General features: G+C 32.5%; 1 protein-coding gene across 2 annotated transcripts in view; it reads left to right on the top strand.

Moving 5' to 3' along the window:
• Positions 1-19,279, top strand: part of LOC118192424 (dual oxidase maturation factor 1-like) — a 293,294-nt gene that overhangs the window by 89,160 nt on the left and 184,855 nt on the right. For both annotated transcript variants that reach the window (XM_085818777.1, XM_085818776.1), the window contains exon 2: positions 2,282-2,471. In XM_085818777.1, the coding sequence (XP_085674903.1) occupies positions 2,304-2,471 (168 nt within the window). In that variant the 5' untranslated portion in view covers positions 2,282-2,303. The remainder of the gene's footprint in view (positions 1-2,281; positions 2,472-19,279) is intronic.

Raw genomic sequence — 19,279 nt, 5'->3', positions numbered from 1 at the left:
ATGCAAACGGTATTTGATATAACCAAATATTTTAAGAAGATGCACAATTACAACAAATTAATTTCCTTATGAAGACGTTTAAGTAATACACACATAATCGTAATTAATTAATTATAAAAACCTAGTTGTTTAACATAAGTTATTTTTTAATGACAGAATCAAAAATATGATTGGAGATATTAATAGCAGTTTGCAAAAGTACTCCAACAGCTATCATTTTTCCGACTTGAAATACATTTAAAAATTCTTCCATAACTGGATTGATATCGAAATTAACAACTTCAGTAAGGCATTCATGCATAGTGAGTCAATAAACCTTTATCACTAAGTTTATACAATACCGAAAACTGAAAGTGACGACATTCTCATTTCTACGCCTTCAGTATATAATCCTTACGCAACGTCTTACACTTTTATATAGCTGGTTAGATTCCTTCTTAAAAGTATCTATTGAAATACTGTTTAAGTATCTGATTATGGCTTTTCTAATCTCTTCAGTGTCAAAATAATGCCCTTCGAGTTGGCATTTCTCTTTAGGAAAGAAAATGTAACCTTCACGTGCCCAATCTGGAGAGTCAGAAGATGAATGAGAGCTATGACACGTTTATTTGTTAGAAACTATATGATGAGAATGAAGTTATGTGACACACTGTCATGCAATAGCAACCAGGTATTCTATAGGGCTTTCCCAGGTCTAACGCACTGAATTCTCTTCATTGTTGTCTGTTTGGTACGCCTCTATAAAACATGGACTTTACAATCTGTCCTCGGGAAAAAATTCTTTGTTAAGCATTTTTAAATCAAAAAGGTTCACTAATATGGTCTTTGCTTGAAATTTCTGAAATCGAATTTTCTATGGCCGTGATGAACTTTCTCCAACCGGAGCAAATGCTTTCCGTGTTCTTTCAGAATCATATGCAAAGTACTAAATTTCATCTTCCCGCACAATTTATTTGAAAAGGATAAAGAATAGTTCCCGTTTCGCAGCGACATGTATTTGCTATTTTTTTGTTCATCTTTCAAGTCCGTGAAAGCAAATGTTCACTGAGTCAAAATAAATAATTAACTGCATAGAAAATTCGACGATATATTAAGAAACCGACGTAAAATGCCATAATAATAATAAGTACTGTTAATTATTGTTTTGAAGCTTTCCTGGAATTTATTAAAAATACTAGTTTAAAAACTTTGTAGACGTACTTCGTATATCCATATTATTTTAATAAATGAATAAGTATAATGAAATAAAAAGGGAGGGAGGAAGGAAATCGAACAATGTTAGATAAAATATATCCAATTTTAGTGTCTGTAAGAGATCTTGGATGGAATTTTAACGAGCATTCTTGCGATAAATGTTTCTGTCCAGCAATTCCCTAGGGTTGAAGAAACGACCGCGAAGAAAGTAGGCCTTCGCATGAAGAAAAGAACCCGGTTACGAGCACTCAAAATATTTCCGCCGGCATTTTGAAGGAAAGAGTTTCTGGATGAGTTAATTTTTCTTAGGAGAAAAAAAAAAAAAAACTTACGTGAATCATTCCCGAAAGGGCGGAACTCTGCGTCGCCGATAGTGTGAATAATATCTCGGGAACTTCTTCCTTTTGAAAATACACAATGCTATTAAAATGTGCATGACTATATTTAACGAATAAAGATAAAAAATGTATTCGCTATATACTATTTTACCTTATGCATATATAACTATGTTTTATATAATTAATATACTAAAAATGTAAAATGTATATAAATTACGTATAGATTAATAATATAAATAAAACTATAAAATGTTATAAACTTTTATTTTAAACTTTATTTACTTAAGTTGTGAGCGTTAAAATTACTTATAGCCTAATGTTTCATTTCTCCGCATCGCATTACGTCGTGATGTCAGAGTATAAATCATCTGCTGCTCCTGGAAAACTGACCTTTTCGAAAGTTGTTGTCAGTCCTTGTAGCATAAGATCTTTAATTTATATTTCGAATTATTACAGTACACTGCTTATTAGTGAAAGAAACCGAGTGATTTAAAAAAACCTTTTATGCATTTCTTAGTAATTTGCATGCATATTTGTGGATTATTAGAGTACTAGCAACAATACGTGTGCATATTGTGTATACGGAGACCCTTTTGAAAACATTCTGTAGAATTCTTATGTTAATGCTGGAGTTCGTAAAATTTGCATGGAATTCTGTAGAATTCGTATGCCATAGATCGAGAAATTTTGGATAAAATTCTTGGTTGAAGGAAAACAATCTTCAAAAATTTTCTTAATTTCTTTTTCAGTTTCTTGCTTATTGCCAGGAGAATGCTGAGGGGTTGGTTCGATGCGTTCCGAAGCGACGGAGGCCCCACTCTCTACACATTCGCCAACAGGACCCCCGTCACAGAAGATGTCCGGAACGTTCTCATCTACGTGTCGTTCTCCACCATCTTCGTCGCCTTTCTCATTGTTTTCCCAGGAATTCGGAAAGAGGTAACTCATTCGATTCTTTTTTAAATTTATGGTTTTTATTCTTAATTCGGTCTTGCAGGAGTTAAAAATTTGGTTTTGCCTCAATAGACAAAACATTCATGTGAGCTATCATTTTCATCATTATTTGTTATTTCGTACTGAATAGCATATTTTATGTTTTATAACAAATTTTCCTTTAAAACATACTGACTGTAATTTTCTTTCTGAGTTCATGCCAAGAAGTACCTATAAAAGATCCAAACATATGTGTGCAGTATACCAGCTGTTTACGAACTTTGTGATGAGACTGTTTTAATGTTTGCATTCATACGTTGGCTTACATTACACATTTTATTATTAATTAACCATTTAAATTCACACCAGTTCGTAAATAGTGCTGACAGACATGGAAGTTAGGAGATATCATTTAGTTGCTCTATCGGTGATACGTTTGATATTTTTTCAAGGACATTGTAACCGAAATGGAAGAGTTCTTTTGAGGCGTTTGTTTTCGTTCTAATTAAATTTCGCTGGGGACTTAATAATTCTGTCATAAACAAACTATACTTTTTAAGGTCAAGATACGGAATTCAAAATGAGGGAAACGTAATTCTTAATCTGAAGGTTAAGAGCTACATATGCACTTAGTATTTGATATTTTATATTCCAAGGTCACTCATTCGCGGTATGCAAGAAGGAAAAAGAAAGATTATAGCTTTAATTGAAAGGTACTGCTAATATTAACTAAATGACACGTTGTCGAGACTATTTAGTAAAAAAAGTGCCATTGCTTAAAAATGTAATAATTGCAGATTTATATATTCCAAATTTACAGTTCGATCAGGGCCATTCAGCAACGGAATTGATACCGAATATAACGAGCTTTGCTTTCAGAGGTATGAAAACGATATCACTGAAAACAACAAACATTGAACTCGATTTAATTTATACTCATTTTAAATATCTTCTTCGAATAAGCTAATTTACATTTTTTCCTGTGTGAATACAAATTTGTACCCACTGTGAAATGTTCCGAAGCGAACATGAATATAATTGCTTGTAGACTGACTCTGAACGTTACAAGATAGCTTCGAAAGTACTTAAAAGTTAATGAGTTAGTTTTGCGAAACTCTGAAACGTAGCAGTTTCGATCTATCCTGGATTTAAGTTATCGCGTTATAAGCTTTGGAGTGACATCAACAGAATAAAACTTTTTAATTTATGAATGGGATCACCACTTCTCAACATATAAAAGTTACCTCCAAGTGTACTGTCTTCCTAAATTAGAAAATCACTCTTAAAATAGGTACAAAAATACCAATATTTGGTACGTTTTTATACATAACGTATTGTTTGGCTTTGTTAAATGCAGCATTATGCAAAAGAAAAAAAGCCATTGCTTGCTCTGTTATACAGGAAAATAATAAGAAATGTATGCCATCATAAGAGATTTAAGAATATGCTCTTGATTTCAATGATATAAAGAAGGGCATTATTTATAAACCATTAAATTGAATAATTCATAGGACTTCAGTTGTGATTTGATTCACAGCATTCAAGCTTTTTATCATTGAAGAGATTCATTTCATAACATTTTCTTCAAAACGTGCTAACCAAATTTACTATATTTCTTCTAAAAACTCTTTTGACTTAGTTTTTTTTAACTGCTATGCTGTAGCATCATAAATTCCTCACAGATGTTCTAAAGAATTAAAATCTGGGTTTCGTAATCACCAATCTAAAGTTCAATGTATTTAAATTCGTTTAAAAATATTGAAGTCAATTTCATGTTATTCATTTCAAGTTTTCAATTCATTTTAGGTCAATGTTCAGTTGATAATAACATTTTATAGCAATAAGAAAAATCCCCCTTCCCATATTAAGACGAATAAGGAATTTGATGAAACATTTTGTGACCCTACCTTTTAGCTTTGTACAGATGTCATATTCATTTATAAGTAAAACTGTTTAAAATAAGTGCATTTCTACCTTCACATTTGTGACAGTCGATATACCCTTGAATGTATCTTTCATTTGATTGTTGTCTTAACAGTGTGTCCTATCTGTATTGAAAGTTAAAAAAAAAAGATTCATTTACCTAGCGTGTGCTTGCCCACTTTTCTATTGAAACATCATTATATTTTCTAGCTACATATAAGCACTTAAGTTCAGGTTATACAGTAATGGGTTTCTTGAATTGATCCTTTATAATGAGATATTTTTTAAGTGGGTCACAGTTTTCTGTGTTTTATAGATGGCGTATATTAATCTGCGGTATCAATTCTTTCACCCATCTTACGCTTTTTAACTGAAGAAATTTATGATTGTTAATTTCCTCAGCCATCCTTTTCTTCCTGTTTCTGTGTTAATTCTAACATCTGGTTGTTTCAAAATATGTTACATTGCAAAATTAAGAAAAACTCTTAAAACTCTTTGTAAAGCTTCAAAATCCAGATTTCAGGAAACACAAAACATGTGAAATGTCAAGTATGAAATCTACTTAATCTGCAACAAAAGCACAAACAAATAGCACAAGAAAATTATGAGGTTTTCAATGAATTATATTGTAAATTCATCTCCAATTCGAGAAGCGACAAACGTTTGACCAATTGAAATTGCATAGGAAAGTAAAATCTGAAAAAAATAAATTTTTAACTTTTATGTATTTTAACGTTGAAGAAATTTTCACAAAATGGTCATCTTCTTACTCGCAGTAGTTAGGAATTATTGAAAAGTAGTTTCGACAACTAAGAACTAAGCTTTGTTCCAATACATTTGCAGATATTACTGTATTTCGCATAATTTAAATGAATTATTTTAATTTGACAAATTTGTTTCTTTGTCAGAAAATAGAAAGAAATAAAACATTTATTTTCGACACAAAACTAAAATTTTGTATTTTTATAAACTGAATTTTTCGCGATATTTATCTTCTTTCATTTTAATAAAAACTTATATACATGCTCCTAGTTACTTCGTTTCTATCTAAGAGGAAAGCTAAAACCTTAAGGAGTTATAAGCTGCATTCCTTTCAACTTCTGAATAAATATCTCAACTCCAAATGTTCGGAAACTAGTAAAACTTCCTTAGCGTTCTTTCATAGTGGTCATTTGTCGTACTGAAACTAAAAATATGTATCTCCCTTATTTTCAAAGTCATTGCAGGGCAGATTTGGAAACTAGTGAAACTTAGATGAGCTGAAATTCTCACTCTCTGCAACAAAATTGCAAACTATGATGAAATTTAATTTAAAATTATTTACATTAATTCCCTATTTGAACAAGGTTTGTTTTAACTTAGAAAAGTATCTATAAACAACATTTTTAAAGTGTTTTGAAAATGTTAAGTTCAACAGACTAATGTTTGAACTTAAGAGGTAAATATTTAGTTTTAAGTTTTGTGCTGTGCAGCTTGACTTCGACTTGTCTCATCATAATGCTTATTTTCAATTACTTCACAAATCTAGTCTCCCACACCTCATCCCGTACCACTAGCCTCTTGAGAGGACTTTCGGCTCGCCGCATATTTTGAGTGCCCCAATGTCGCACGGAAACTATACATTTACAAACATACATGCCTTTTCTGGATTCGAACCCGTGCCCTTCGGGTACGGTAGTCAGAACCACTAACCAATATCTTGCTTGAGCGGTTTCACAAATCTTAATGCTTGCTACTTTATTACCTAAATAGATGCGCCCTTTGCCAAATGGTTAAGACACAGATCTCTCATAAATCTCGGATTATATTCGCTACAGCAAAAGAAGCTAATTGCATGAATGCTTTTAGAAGGTCATCCAAGGAAACGTTTCTTCCTGTACCAGAGACAGCTAGTGGCTGCTTAAGCAACGCATCTTAGCTAAATTTTCGTATTTTTAGTTTAAAATTGAAATTTTTTCTGTAAAGAATAATTTGTCTTTTCCATTCAGAAGGGATGTGTTGTCTTAATTATGTGATTTTTAAACTTAAATATCTACTTTCCAATGTTAGTATGATAATTAAGAGCACACATTATTATTAAAAATACCCCAAAACAAGCAGAAATTTTAAAATATTAAAATTATTTGAGTATGTTTTGAGATTGGCTAGAAAGTGATCATTACTTGCTGAATTACTATTTTTAGTTAGTTGACGGATGGGTGCTTGGCGTTGCGATAGTTAATACTACGCATTGCGGCATTTATTTCTTTTAATCGTATTTCTCGTATTAAGTATTTCGTAAAATTAAATGATAGCCGCATGCTAGCCATCGTAACAAAGATACGCTTCTATATTCAGTCAGTCAAAAATAGAAAGTCTGATAAGCCAAGATATTTACTTTCCTTCTTTACTTTCGAGAGATTTGAGAAGGGACATGCATGTGTACCTTTATGGCACGAGGACATGCACAATCTTCTTATGTTTTACACACCAAAAAGTGCGAAATTTTCGGATTGGCGCTTACTAAATTCGAATGACCATTTTGAACGTACTGCAAAATCCTTATGTGAGATTAGCAGGTTTGAAATTTATTTTAAATTACAACAATGTAAGGAAAAAGTATTTCCAGAAAATGAGAATACAGCATAAATGAAGAGCTCAATACGAGGCATCTGTTCACATGAGACAATATTTTGGTTGGGCATAACAGTTTTAAAAGTGGAAAATCAGATTTTGTTTACTAATGCATAAGAATTTTTGCATTTCTCCGTCTATATGAAATCATTGCATCTCGCCTTAGAAACATAGGACTCCTTATAAGAATTTCAACAGTATGATGATCGTTCTTGCAGTATAAGGTATTTCTCCCGCCTTCTTAACATGACTTCATGGTGTAGTGGTCAGAACGTTCGACGCGAATTCAAGAGGTCTGTGGTTCGAGTTCCGGCGACGGCATTTCTCATTTTTCACATCTCTCTTGCTTCAAAAAAATCCTATCATCTCTACAGTGACATGCAAACTAAAAAAGGCGGTGGATGATGATTCTGCACGACCAGGATTTGGGTAACTGGGTCTCCCCAGTCGCCCTTTAAACTCCAGTCGCCCTTTAAAAGGGGCAGTATATAAGATATTTCTCCCGTCTTCTGAGCATGCCTTTGTGGCGTACTGGTCAACACGCTAGACGCGAATTCGAGAGGTTTGAGCCCCGGCGAGGACATTGCTCCTTTTTCATTTCTCCTGCTGTCAAAAAATGCCTAATAGCTCTTCAGTATACAGTGATGAAGTTATATTTGTGTTTCCAAGCTTTTCACCAGTTTCAAGTTTTTCGTTCAGTGTTCTTAGTGTTAGAGTTAATATCTTTACAATGTTTGTCCAGTGAGAGTAAGTTATCCGTAGTATTCTTAGCATTTTTTAGTTGTGAGAAAGCTGTTAGAAACTAAACTACTTTCTAATAACTAAAGTTATTAGAAAGTTTCTTAGTAGCTTCACTGAGAGAGAGATTTCGCCAAAACGTTTGTTAATTCCTTTAGAGTTTAAAAATTTCAGTAATCTTGAATTTCAAGTTCACTATTTATTTGTGAACAGTGCGCTATTAGTTTCTTCCTTGTAAAGTTGTAATTGAAATAATCTTTTGAATTTTTAGTAAAATAAATGAAATAATTATTTTTTAAATTTAATTGGTGCTGAAAATGTGTGCTAAATTATTGAAGATGATTAAAAATTAAATCATACGGAAAGAAAACTCAATATCTAAAGAGGAAATTCTTAAAAAACAGGCAATAATTTGTTCACAATGCAAAGTGAAACACACATTACACTTGCAGCGTTACCTATGGGAATCAAATTTTGAATAATATAGTCCTACACCTGGACATAGACACCTGGAAGCCCGAATTTGGGATTTGAAATTATTTTATTGTCTATTTAATATTTTATAAAACTTATATTATAACGCATTTTTAACTCAACAATTTCAAAGGAAGCAGTGGCAACACTGTAGAAAATAAAACATTTTTATTTCCAGCGCGCGAGGCTGTCTGTCGGAAATTCTGAAAATATGCAACTTTTAAATACATTTAGCACAATGTGGCGTTAGCCCAAATGCTCTCGAAATGTGAATGTGTCTGATAATGAAAATAACGTTCATTTGGGCATAATATAAAAATCTGCTTTCAGATTTTACTTTTTTTTCCTTCTTTAAGATAATTTTGTTACAGTTTAGGTTACAACTTGTTTTTGCTCCTATTATATGTTTATTAGAGAAAATTGCTGCAAATTTTGTTTCAAAACTGATTCTCTTTCGTTACAAAACGAAAATTCGCACTAGAAGCATCTTCATCAATTTTAAATTACGGTATCTCAAGGAGATGTTTAGTGTTTTAAAAATTTGCTATTATTAAATTAACACAAAATTTTTTTTCTCCTTTTCAATAATAGAAGTGGCATAGAATACTGTTATAATTTTTTTTAGTTTCTTGCAGACTTTGGAAATGGTTGTTGGTTGACAACCTAAATTTAGAAGATCATTCCTCTGTAATGTAACGTTAAATTGAGAAAAAAGCAGCAAATTTTTCAGCTTCTGTCTTTATGAAATATTGAATTGCTTTTAAAAATCAAAATTTAGGGATTTATGATATAACTTAAAAGCGAAAGCTTCCTTTTTAGAGGAAATAAATATGATAAATGATCTGAAACAGAATACCTGGTAATTAAAGAGATACCTGATAATTAAAGAGACATAGAATGGGCTGCACAATGAGTCATGAAGCTAACAAATAAATATTTTAAATGATTCATTTCAGATTATAAAATGACGCTTAATTTTGCTTAAGTGCTACTGTAAAATATAGTCTAAAATCTGAATATAAAAGCATCAAACTTTAAAATAAAGGGTGATTTTGTATAAACAAATTTCAATTATACAATTATCTATACACTTGACCATTATTTAATAAAACTGTAAAGTCATTAGGTTATTTTGAAGCAAGAGACGTGAAAATTTTGCTGTGCCCTCGCCAGGACTCGAACTCTGAACATCTCGAATATGCATTGAGCATGTTTCCAATTATACCAGGAAGGCATGCGGAAAGCAGGAAGAAAATACCTATATACTCTTCTTTTAAAGGGTGACTGGGGATTAGAGAACCCAATCGCCAAATCCTGGTGGTGACGGATCATCTTCACCACCTTTTAATTTGGGCTCCATTTGTAGAGCCATTAGGTTATTTTGAAGCAGGAGACGTGAAAAATGTGCAGTGCCCTCCCCGAGACTCGAACCCTGGACCTCTCGAATACGCGCTGAGTTTGCTACCGTTATACCACGAAGGCATGCTGGAAGGAGAGAGTTTGGTTTGGTTTATTTAATTACGGCAAAGCACACTAGGGTTATCTGCCTAGCGGGAGGGAGGATTTTGTGGAGGAATTTCTAAGGAAAACTGACTCGTATACACGTTACACATGGGAAACCACGAAAGTGCCCATGCAGCTAGCCCGTTCGCGGGATTCGAACCTCGGACCGAACTATCAGTATTCAGCGACTATTCACCACCGCTCGGCCGCTGGTGGGCTGGAAGGAGAGAGAAAATAACTTATGACACATGATTTGTAAAAGTAAGCAATTCCTAATAAAAAGAAATCACTCTTAGCATTACCTTGCCAGCTATTAAAGAGTTAATTAGTTAGCACTCCAAGTTAGCATTTAAATCTTGGATTAGATTTCCGCAAGGGTATGGTTTACTTTTCAGGATTTCACAGATAACTAATGACGTACAGTTTTATTCTGAAAAATGTAAAAAATGGTAGTATCATTGTACAAATAACTCACGTAATAGAATAAAGGAGAAATTCGTAGAATTCGAAAACGTTTCCTGCGGAAAAGAAATTATACCATGCTTTTTCAGGTTTAAGAAAAATAGCCCAAAATTATATGTCATCTCTTATACTTTTCTTTTAGTTGCAATTTGGTTTCTGTACAGAATGCATTATGAATAAATATATCCGTTCTTTGAGACTCAGCGCTTAGTTTAGTCTTTAATACTGTAATTTCAACATATGAATATAAGAATAATAAGAAACTGTTTATCGAATAATGAATTCTCCATCAATATAACAAAACAATATGAATAGATACGGTATAAAATATGGACTCTAAGATTGTATATGGAACTAAAAATTAAACTAAAACTAAAAAGAAATATAGCCGAAGCTATCAAGATTCTAATCGAATTGGCCCCTTAACTCTATTTGACTACGAAGCTTATCAAGGGCCTGAGTACGACCGAGCTTAATAACAGCTTTAAAGAGAGAGTAGCCAAAAGGCAGACGCGCGCAAATCAGAAACTCTCATTCTCTCTCACTCTGTAAGTAGACTTCGCGGTTTCATTAAGTATTCAAAATGATTCCAAAACTACATTCTAGCCGGAAGTAGTAAGTTGAAGTTAAGAATTTCACAGGAAAGGAACTTAAAATTTAACTGTTAATAAAATTAACATAATCCTTACATGGTATATAAATAATAAAAATAGATGAATTCTGTTATACAGAATAGAATTAATATGAACATTTTATTACGAAACTTATATTTTGAATTGTTAAAACAATTATTTCGCTCTTTTAAATAATTTTTTCAGGTAAAACGCTGAAATTCAGATTCGCATTTCGCATTTATTTTTACCAGGAAACAAATATGAAAATTCTTAGGGATGTTCAAAAGGTATTTCAATTTCTACCACGGGAGACATTTTTATCAGAACCGCAATGATACAAATACGCTGCAAAACATTAGAGCAATACGACAAGGCCAACTTATTTTTAATTTAAATAATTATATAATTAGTTAATTTAATATCGACATGTTCTAGTTTTAAAATTTTTATTTTTTATTTTATAAATGCCAAACATTAGAGCTTAAGCCCATAAGCTTAATGAGCTCTCCAGTACTTTTTAATATTAGTTTTAAATTAAATTATACAAATCCATTTTGTAGGATCAGATCAGTTTTTGCAAGGGGCCTGGCTACGAAAAGCTTTTTTTTTTTTAAAATTTAAAATAAGGTCTCTGCTTTAAATTAAAAATTAGAATTAGTCAAATAAATACTTGAAAGTTTAAAACATATACATATATTTCCAGTATTATATTACAAAATATGGACACAATCGTTGAAGATATATTTTATTGCACGTTTTGAACAATCGCCAAGCAGGTCATTAACTTTTAGTTTGCAAACCTCCTACACTTGAGTAAATCAAAAATGCCAGTACGTTGTTGCTTAATTGATATTGATAAAAAACAAAAGAATACAATGAAAGACTGTCATTCAATTATTCTTACAAAATCTGAGAATGTAATTCATGTAATTGATATGTATTGATTTCAAAATATTATGCAAATCTATTTATTGGCAAACAAACTCACGGCACTTTTCTCTCTTTCTATTGTTTTTCCCCTGCATCATAAAAATAGATTGCATATCAATCATTAAAGAAAGCAAATGAGTTTGCCATTAAACAAATCGGAAATCATTTGTACCGCGATGTGAAGAAAAAAGTTAATTTCAGCGTTCTCTGGTTCAAGGCTGAAAAGAGAAAGAGAGCATTACGGATTAAAATCTTTCAAGTGGATATTCTTGCAACTTTGTTCATTCGGGTCATTGCCAATGAGACTTTTAGAATCTACGACATTAATTATTTGTCAATCCGCGATCTGTGCACCTCCAAATCGTTTATCGTAACAGAATGTCAGATCTTGTAACAATGCTGAGAAAACGTCTTACGAGTTAAAACGAAATGATCACGTGACTGTGACAATTTCAAAACGTGTTGCCGGGCGTTGCTTAAGATGTGCAATAAAGCAACTGCTTTAATGAGACGACGCATTAATGAACATTAAAGTATCAATGATTTCGTTATGAAATCGTTCCTCACAAATGACTTCCTGTTTGTTGGTTATAAAAAATATTTTTCCAAATGAATTTATAAACGGCGATTTTTAGAAGTCAACAAATTACAGTTGTGAAAGCTGCGCCATTCTTTGTTCAGTGAGATGAGAAAATTCGATTACCGTTGTTGATTAATCTGAGTCCTCAAATGCGGACAGGTTAATGAACAGTCATGGCTGGGTCAGGCGATACGTTTACTGTTAGTCATAGATCATTGGACAAAAATGGTGACAGCAGTAAACATGCGGCAGATTTCAGATTCTAGTTTTTTTTACATTGTTGCAACTTTTCAGGCCTTTTTTTTTAAGGTTACCGATTTTCTAGTTGGTGTCTGTCTCACCAGAATTGAATTTCTAGGTTCTGGTAACTACACTAAGGCTATTAAGTGAGGGAATGTTACAGCCTTCAGTTCAGGGATCTTGGGGCTTGAGCGGCTAAGTTCCATGCGAAATCATGTGAGATCGGTTTCTTTGACTACCATGCCGATCAAATGGTTGGATTCTATTGCTAGCGGAGGGATACTCTTTATAGCGCCACTCACAGGAGAGAAAGACTTGTTGTAGTGAAAGACCAGGCTTATCGTCGATGTTATACATAAGGCTAGGTTATTAGTATTCCCAAATCTGAAGCCCATCCAGGACATAAAACAACAATTTAAAAAAATAATAATCAACGTTTGAGTAGCACAGTCACCCAACTTCACGCCGGGAAGACCTACACTTGATACACGTACGAAGCGAATATTTACAAAATTGCCTTAAGAATTCAGATTTAAGTATTATTTGAAAGATTCTTAAGGTTAGTCAGTCATACTTACATTTTAGAATACACTCATGGAAATTATATGTATATTTTGTGTAAAATTTGAACATTTTGCTCAATTATGTATAAAAATATTATCTTTAATTTTAATATTACTGCATTCAAAATTGAATGCATTTAACATTCCTGCATTTTATCTGCAATTTTAGTGTTAAAGCTTGCTTTCTTTTAAAATTTTAAACTTCTCCTCGGACCGCGTTGTATGAAAGCGATGTTATATGCCAGTTTTCAGCTCTGCCAGTATAACTTCACGAAAGCAAACCCGCGCTGTAGAAATGGCATATTTTACGAGGAATTACATGCACTGAGCAAACGACACATAGAAAACTAGATAACTTTTAAAATATAAAATTAATGAATGAGCTATTCTGTTCGTTCTCTGAATTAGTTTTATCAAGAATGCGGTTTCTAAAATAAGAAGCGGACTTCTTTATTTGAACAAAATTTAGATTCCATTTTTGTGTTATTTTAATTCAAAGCTTTGCTCAGTTTATACTATTTATTTATATTCATTAAGATATGAAGATAACTGCGGTAGTACTGGTACGTTCTAGTTTATTTTATGAATGAAATACATATCTTTCTGGTATATTTTATTTTCTTCATATTTTTTAATAAATTTATGAGATTTAAGAAATTTCTTAGATTACATTATATATAATTAAAAGAAACGGAAATAGATCTCCTATAATATGGTATTTTCTCTCTCCTTTCCGCATGCCTTTGTGATGTAACTAGAAGCACACTCAACGCATATTCGAGAAGTTCACGTTTGGAGTCCTTGAGAGGGCATTGCACATTTTCACTTCTCCTGCTCCAAAAAAACCTAATGACCCTACTGTGGCGCCCGAACTAAAAGGTGGTGGACGATAATTCATCACCACCGAGATTTAGCGACTGGGTTGCCTAATCAGCAGTCGCCTTTGAAAGGGTGATTATATAAGGTATTTTCGCGCTTCTTCCTCCTCTCTGTATGCCTTCGGGGTGTAATTGGAAGCATACTCGACGCGTATTCGAAAGGTCCAGAGTTCGAGTGCCGGTGAGGGCATTGCATATTTTTTATGTCAAAAAAATTAATGACGCATTTGATGAAAATCATATAATAAATTTAGTAATAAAATTCTACATGACAAGATACCTAAATTATTTTGATATAGGTCAAATTCAGATCTATACATTTCTCTTTGTGTAATACATGAAACAGTAGCATCGTTTTTAAAAAAAAATAAAAAAACTGATTGATATTATTATAAAATAGTATTGCTTTTAGATTGAAGTTTAATTTTATTTATTATATATTGGTATCCCTTATCTCCCTTGCGAGTCAAGTATCCCTTATGAGTTTAAATAAAATTTATCACTGTAGATTTAAGATTCATTTTATTTCTCAATAAAAACTTAGTAGTATACAATGAAGTTTCTGAGTGTTCTTTGAAGATTATATAGATACTAACATTTTATGTAAAAGCAATTTATGTTTTCTGCCTGAAATCCGTATTCAAAAACAAGAACAATATAGGCAGACTAAAACAAAGTCTTAAAAATTACCATAACATGAAAGGAATCCTTAAAGAAAAATAATTACGAGGAGGAGCAGACAAGATGCGTCTTTTCCTTAGCTTTTAGAAATGTCATCTGAGATCTGCAGTAATATTACTCCTGCCACATAGCGCGGTAATTAGTTTCTTGGTATCATGAAGATGTGATTTCACGATTTTTTTTAAATTTTCGCCTTATTTTATTATTCGTTTCGTTAATAAAAGTAAATTCTCTTCACTGCGGCATCTGATAATTACTTTTATTTTATACGGTACCAATCAAACCAAAGTGTCTTAAAAGTTAAGTATTCAAAACTTTACATCTGATAGTTTATTAATCACATAATAAATTTATCAATAAAATTTTATACAGAAAATTCATAAATTATAATAATTCTGTGAATACATGGCTTTGAAATGTGCCAATATTCCTGCATCTGGAATACGACGAATATTTTTCCGATTTAGTTATTTAATACAACAGCATTCTCGTTTGTTTTACTTTTTTTGGAGGATCTTTCTAAATTATTCATGATTTTTAACGTTTCATTTTGTGATGTTTAAAACATTTCAGTTATTGAAACCATATATTTAAATTTAAGAAAATCTGTAGCAATACTTAAGAACATAATAATGCATATCTCGGACTTGTTGGTACTCAAACCATTAAGTAAGTAAATTGTAAGGGATAACAGCTAAATATAAAATGGCGGGAGCATTTTGGTATTATAAATGGCATTTTTTATGGACGTAACAAGAATTTCTGGCATCGGGGTCACGGTTTTGAATTATAGTTAAAATTCAAAATTTTGAATTGTTTGAAAAATTTAGATTTTTTTGAATTATAGTATTTAGCCAAAATTTTGAATTATAGTATTCAGTTGATAAGATAGTTAAAATTTAATTAGCTTTTTGATAAATTATTTTTGTAAAACTAAAGCATGATGTAACGTTATGAAGGATTATTAATAAGAAAAGTTTAATCAGCACAGCGCACATGCTTAATTAGGAGACATCCACAGATATTACAAAAGGCAGATAAATCCTCATACATATATTATTCATCCAATTTTATTAGTAATGAATATTCATCTATTGACAGACAGATGTGTCCTTCAGGTTAGATAACTTACATACTTCATATTCGTTGCCGGTACCAAGGTATGTTGTCTCCGATTCTAGCAAATCAAAATAAATGGCCTTTGTATGACCACTTTTTTTTTCCTCAACGGAACTATTCTTTACCATTTTCCCGTTATATACCCGCTGACCAAGGCTTTCAAGGTAATCATCCATTCCATTCCGCATACCGTGAATGGCCTGCCTCCCACTTTTTGCATGCTTCTAATAAGATAATTAAAAGTCAAGGTCGAATCTATGATCTCTCGCTTAAACGACAAACCTCGGGCACCGCCCAAGCATCAATTCTGATAGTTGCAGCTGTTGGAATAATCCTGAATTGAATCTGCGAATGCTTATGAAACATCGAAGGCTCTCCGATGGCCTTTCAGTTACAGGTTATGTAATCTGGGAGTTCCCGGAACTAAAGGTCACAACAAAAGGAATTTTTTATCTCTGGAACGTATCACGTCTTTATTTGGTTAGTGAAAGAAGACCTGTATCAAAACGGAAAAGTAATATGACATAAAGTTTAAATTCGACTTGAATGAAATATATGAAATCCTAGATTTTATTTAGACATGTGCATAATCTTTTCATAAAAATCTATTAGCGTCCATTTAAACGTATCAGGCAGGTATTTAAACCGGAAACTGTCATCCAGATGTTCTTCATAAAAATATAGCTAGCATCTAAATGCTCTACCAACCTAAATCAAAACTAAATTCAGAACATGCTGCCATTATCTTTTCTACAGCAACAAAAATTAAAAAAAAAGAGCAGTAAGTTGAATTTTTGCGTAAAATATGGAACAAATTAGCAACAAGACAATTGCGTCTCAGTTAACGAAACAACAACCGCTGATATGCCAGTCTAACCTATAATAGAAAGTTTTAATAATGCATTCAAGCGATATTTTTCTGAACCTTACTTTTTACATGTGAATTATACTTTTCTTAAATAATTCTATTTTGAATTTAACAAATATTTGGAAGAATAATGTCATAAAAGTATGTTGCTTTTGAAAATCATCATTGTCTTAAGGTTAGTTGAAGCAGAAGACCTGAAAAATGAGCAATATCCACCCCGGGATTCGAATCTGAACCTCTCGAATGCGCGCCGAGTGTGCTACCGTTACACCACGAAAGCAAAGGCAAGTCAAATACCAGATATAGTGAATAGACACTGTCGAATAAAAAAATGAATTATTGACCTAAAATATCCCACCTAAACTATTTTGTTTATATAAGTGACAGAATGGGCAAGATTGCGAAATAGTGGTAGTTCGCCTGGGCTTAATGTTTCCTGCAAACTGGCTGGCTGCACGAGATTTACCCCATGTGTAATGTGAATTCGATTCATTTTTCATTAAACCTTCTTTCTTGTAAGCGTTCCTTTTAAATCAAATAATCCTCGTGTACTTTGCCGCAATAAATCATCAAACCGACTTTTATCTTATATGTAAATCCAGGTGTTCTTAAAGAAATATCCCTATGGCATAGTTTAAAGGTATGAATAATCTACGAAATAAGAAAAGTCATCAAATGAAAAATGTTAGTTGTAGATGTTACTTGAAACAAAGTATAAAAACATTCAAATTTCTGGTGTTAGATATTTAAATTTATTGATTTTATTATATTTGTGGTCGTAGCTATGAAAGTACTCGTAATATAGGAAGAGACACATAGGTGGTCAGAGCAGTGGGAAAATCAAGCGTGGGAAGACATTAATGGTTTTGGATCAAACACGTTACCCTAACTACTATACCGTCTGGGCGGTAATTTTTAGTAACAACACCAGAGAAAACTTACCTAGAGAAATCCATGTCATATTAACTGCATATAATGAAGGTTATTGATGCTATGCATAACTATAATGTTTGCTTATCGTGACAGCGAATATTATCTATAAAAGTGTACTGAGATGACAAAAGAGAAAGCAAAAGTTTGTCGATTGCTAATTGTTCAGTTGGCGTACCTCTACTTTAGCCGTTACTCCCGTCATATATTTCGTACTTTAACAATTGCTTTCTCCAAAAGTTACTTGCTGTCATTTTGTGTTATAAATGTTTATGAAGTTGATTTCCTCTAAGCTGTTAAAATGAAGTTATGGCTAATAGCAGTTTTCAGGTTTATGAGGATTAATTTTATTTTTAAAACAATGTTAGCTTTATTTAGTAGCCATTAATTAATTAGTTGTTGAATTAGGATAAATTATACGCATATATATATTAATTTAGTAGCTGTTTGAGTGACAGCTTTCTTATTGAAACCATATTTTCTCTATTATTAAATTTAGCTATTTATTCCTTCTATTCACTTAAAGGCTTCCAACTCTTGTGGGATGCTTTTACGCCGATGTTTATAAACGAAACTGACTTATACAAAAGAAAAAAATGCGATTTCAATATCTCGTTGGCAATCCATAAGCAGGGCTCGTGATGAACTGTCAGTCTTTGGTTTTATCCCCGTATCTGCCTCTAACAGATCTTTTATTTAGGAAATACAAGCGTTTGAAAGTTACTAGGGATTCTCCTGATAATGCCTTATCTTCGAAAGTTCTTGCTATTTTTTTCCTTTCTCATAATATTTTTTTTCTAACTGCTGCCAATATTATGGAACAAAGTAAATAAAAAAATTGCGAAAACATTAATTTCATATGCAATCCTATGCAATAAAATAAGCACTTAAATATATATAAATAAGTATATTGTTGGTGTTATTGTGATGTATCTCACGTGTCTGACAGTAACATCAAAACAAGCGCAAGAAATGCAAGATTTGCGCCTGTCGTTGGCAAGAGTCTCGAGCATCATACAGGTGACAGTATGACTTTGCCCAGTCCCCCCTCCCCCATTTTGAAAAATAAAAACCACAGGGGACGGCCCGAGAGTTTCCTATCACTAACCTGTCGAGAGGGCTTTCGGCTCGCCGCTGCGTATTTCGAGTTTTCCCATGCCGCACAGACGCTATACGTTTACAAACATCCATGCTTGCTCCGGGATTAGAACCCCGGCCTTTCGGTACAGCAGTCAGCGTAGCTAACCACTGTCCTGGTTGGGCGGCATAAATAAATATAAAAATTCTTAATTTTGAAATATAATTTAAGCCATGCTATTTGTGTTTATACATTTAAAGAAAAAGCAGTGATAGAAAGCGTTAATATTTAAGGTTCAGTTTTTTATTACAAAAAATCATTCAAGTTCTATTTGCCTTAAAAGCGATACTTTTTTGGAGAATTTTATCGTAAAAACCGTTTCATATTCACATTACACATTCGTAAACTACAAAACCGCATATAGACAACTAGCTTTATTTTACGGAATCGAATCAGGGGGAGATCTACTAGTGTTTGTTTTGAGACCTTATCCACTCGGCCGTTGATGGGAACATTAATTAAACAACACATAAATAAGAATTTTAATTATCATGTATAGTTTAGATATTTGTGACAGTTTACATTTTTGTCACTGAAAAGTTTTAAAATGTTTTCTTGAA

This window comes from Stegodyphus dumicola, chromosome 6 (genome assembly GCF_044657685.1).
Source record: "Stegodyphus dumicola isolate Sdum_Otavi_A_Nest chromosome 6, ASM4465768v1".
Classification (NCBI taxonomy): domain Eukaryota; kingdom Metazoa; phylum Arthropoda; class Arachnida; order Araneae; family Eresidae; genus Stegodyphus; species Stegodyphus dumicola.
Note: the sequence above shows the minus strand (reverse complement) of the source record. Positions and strands in the feature narration are given on the sequence as shown.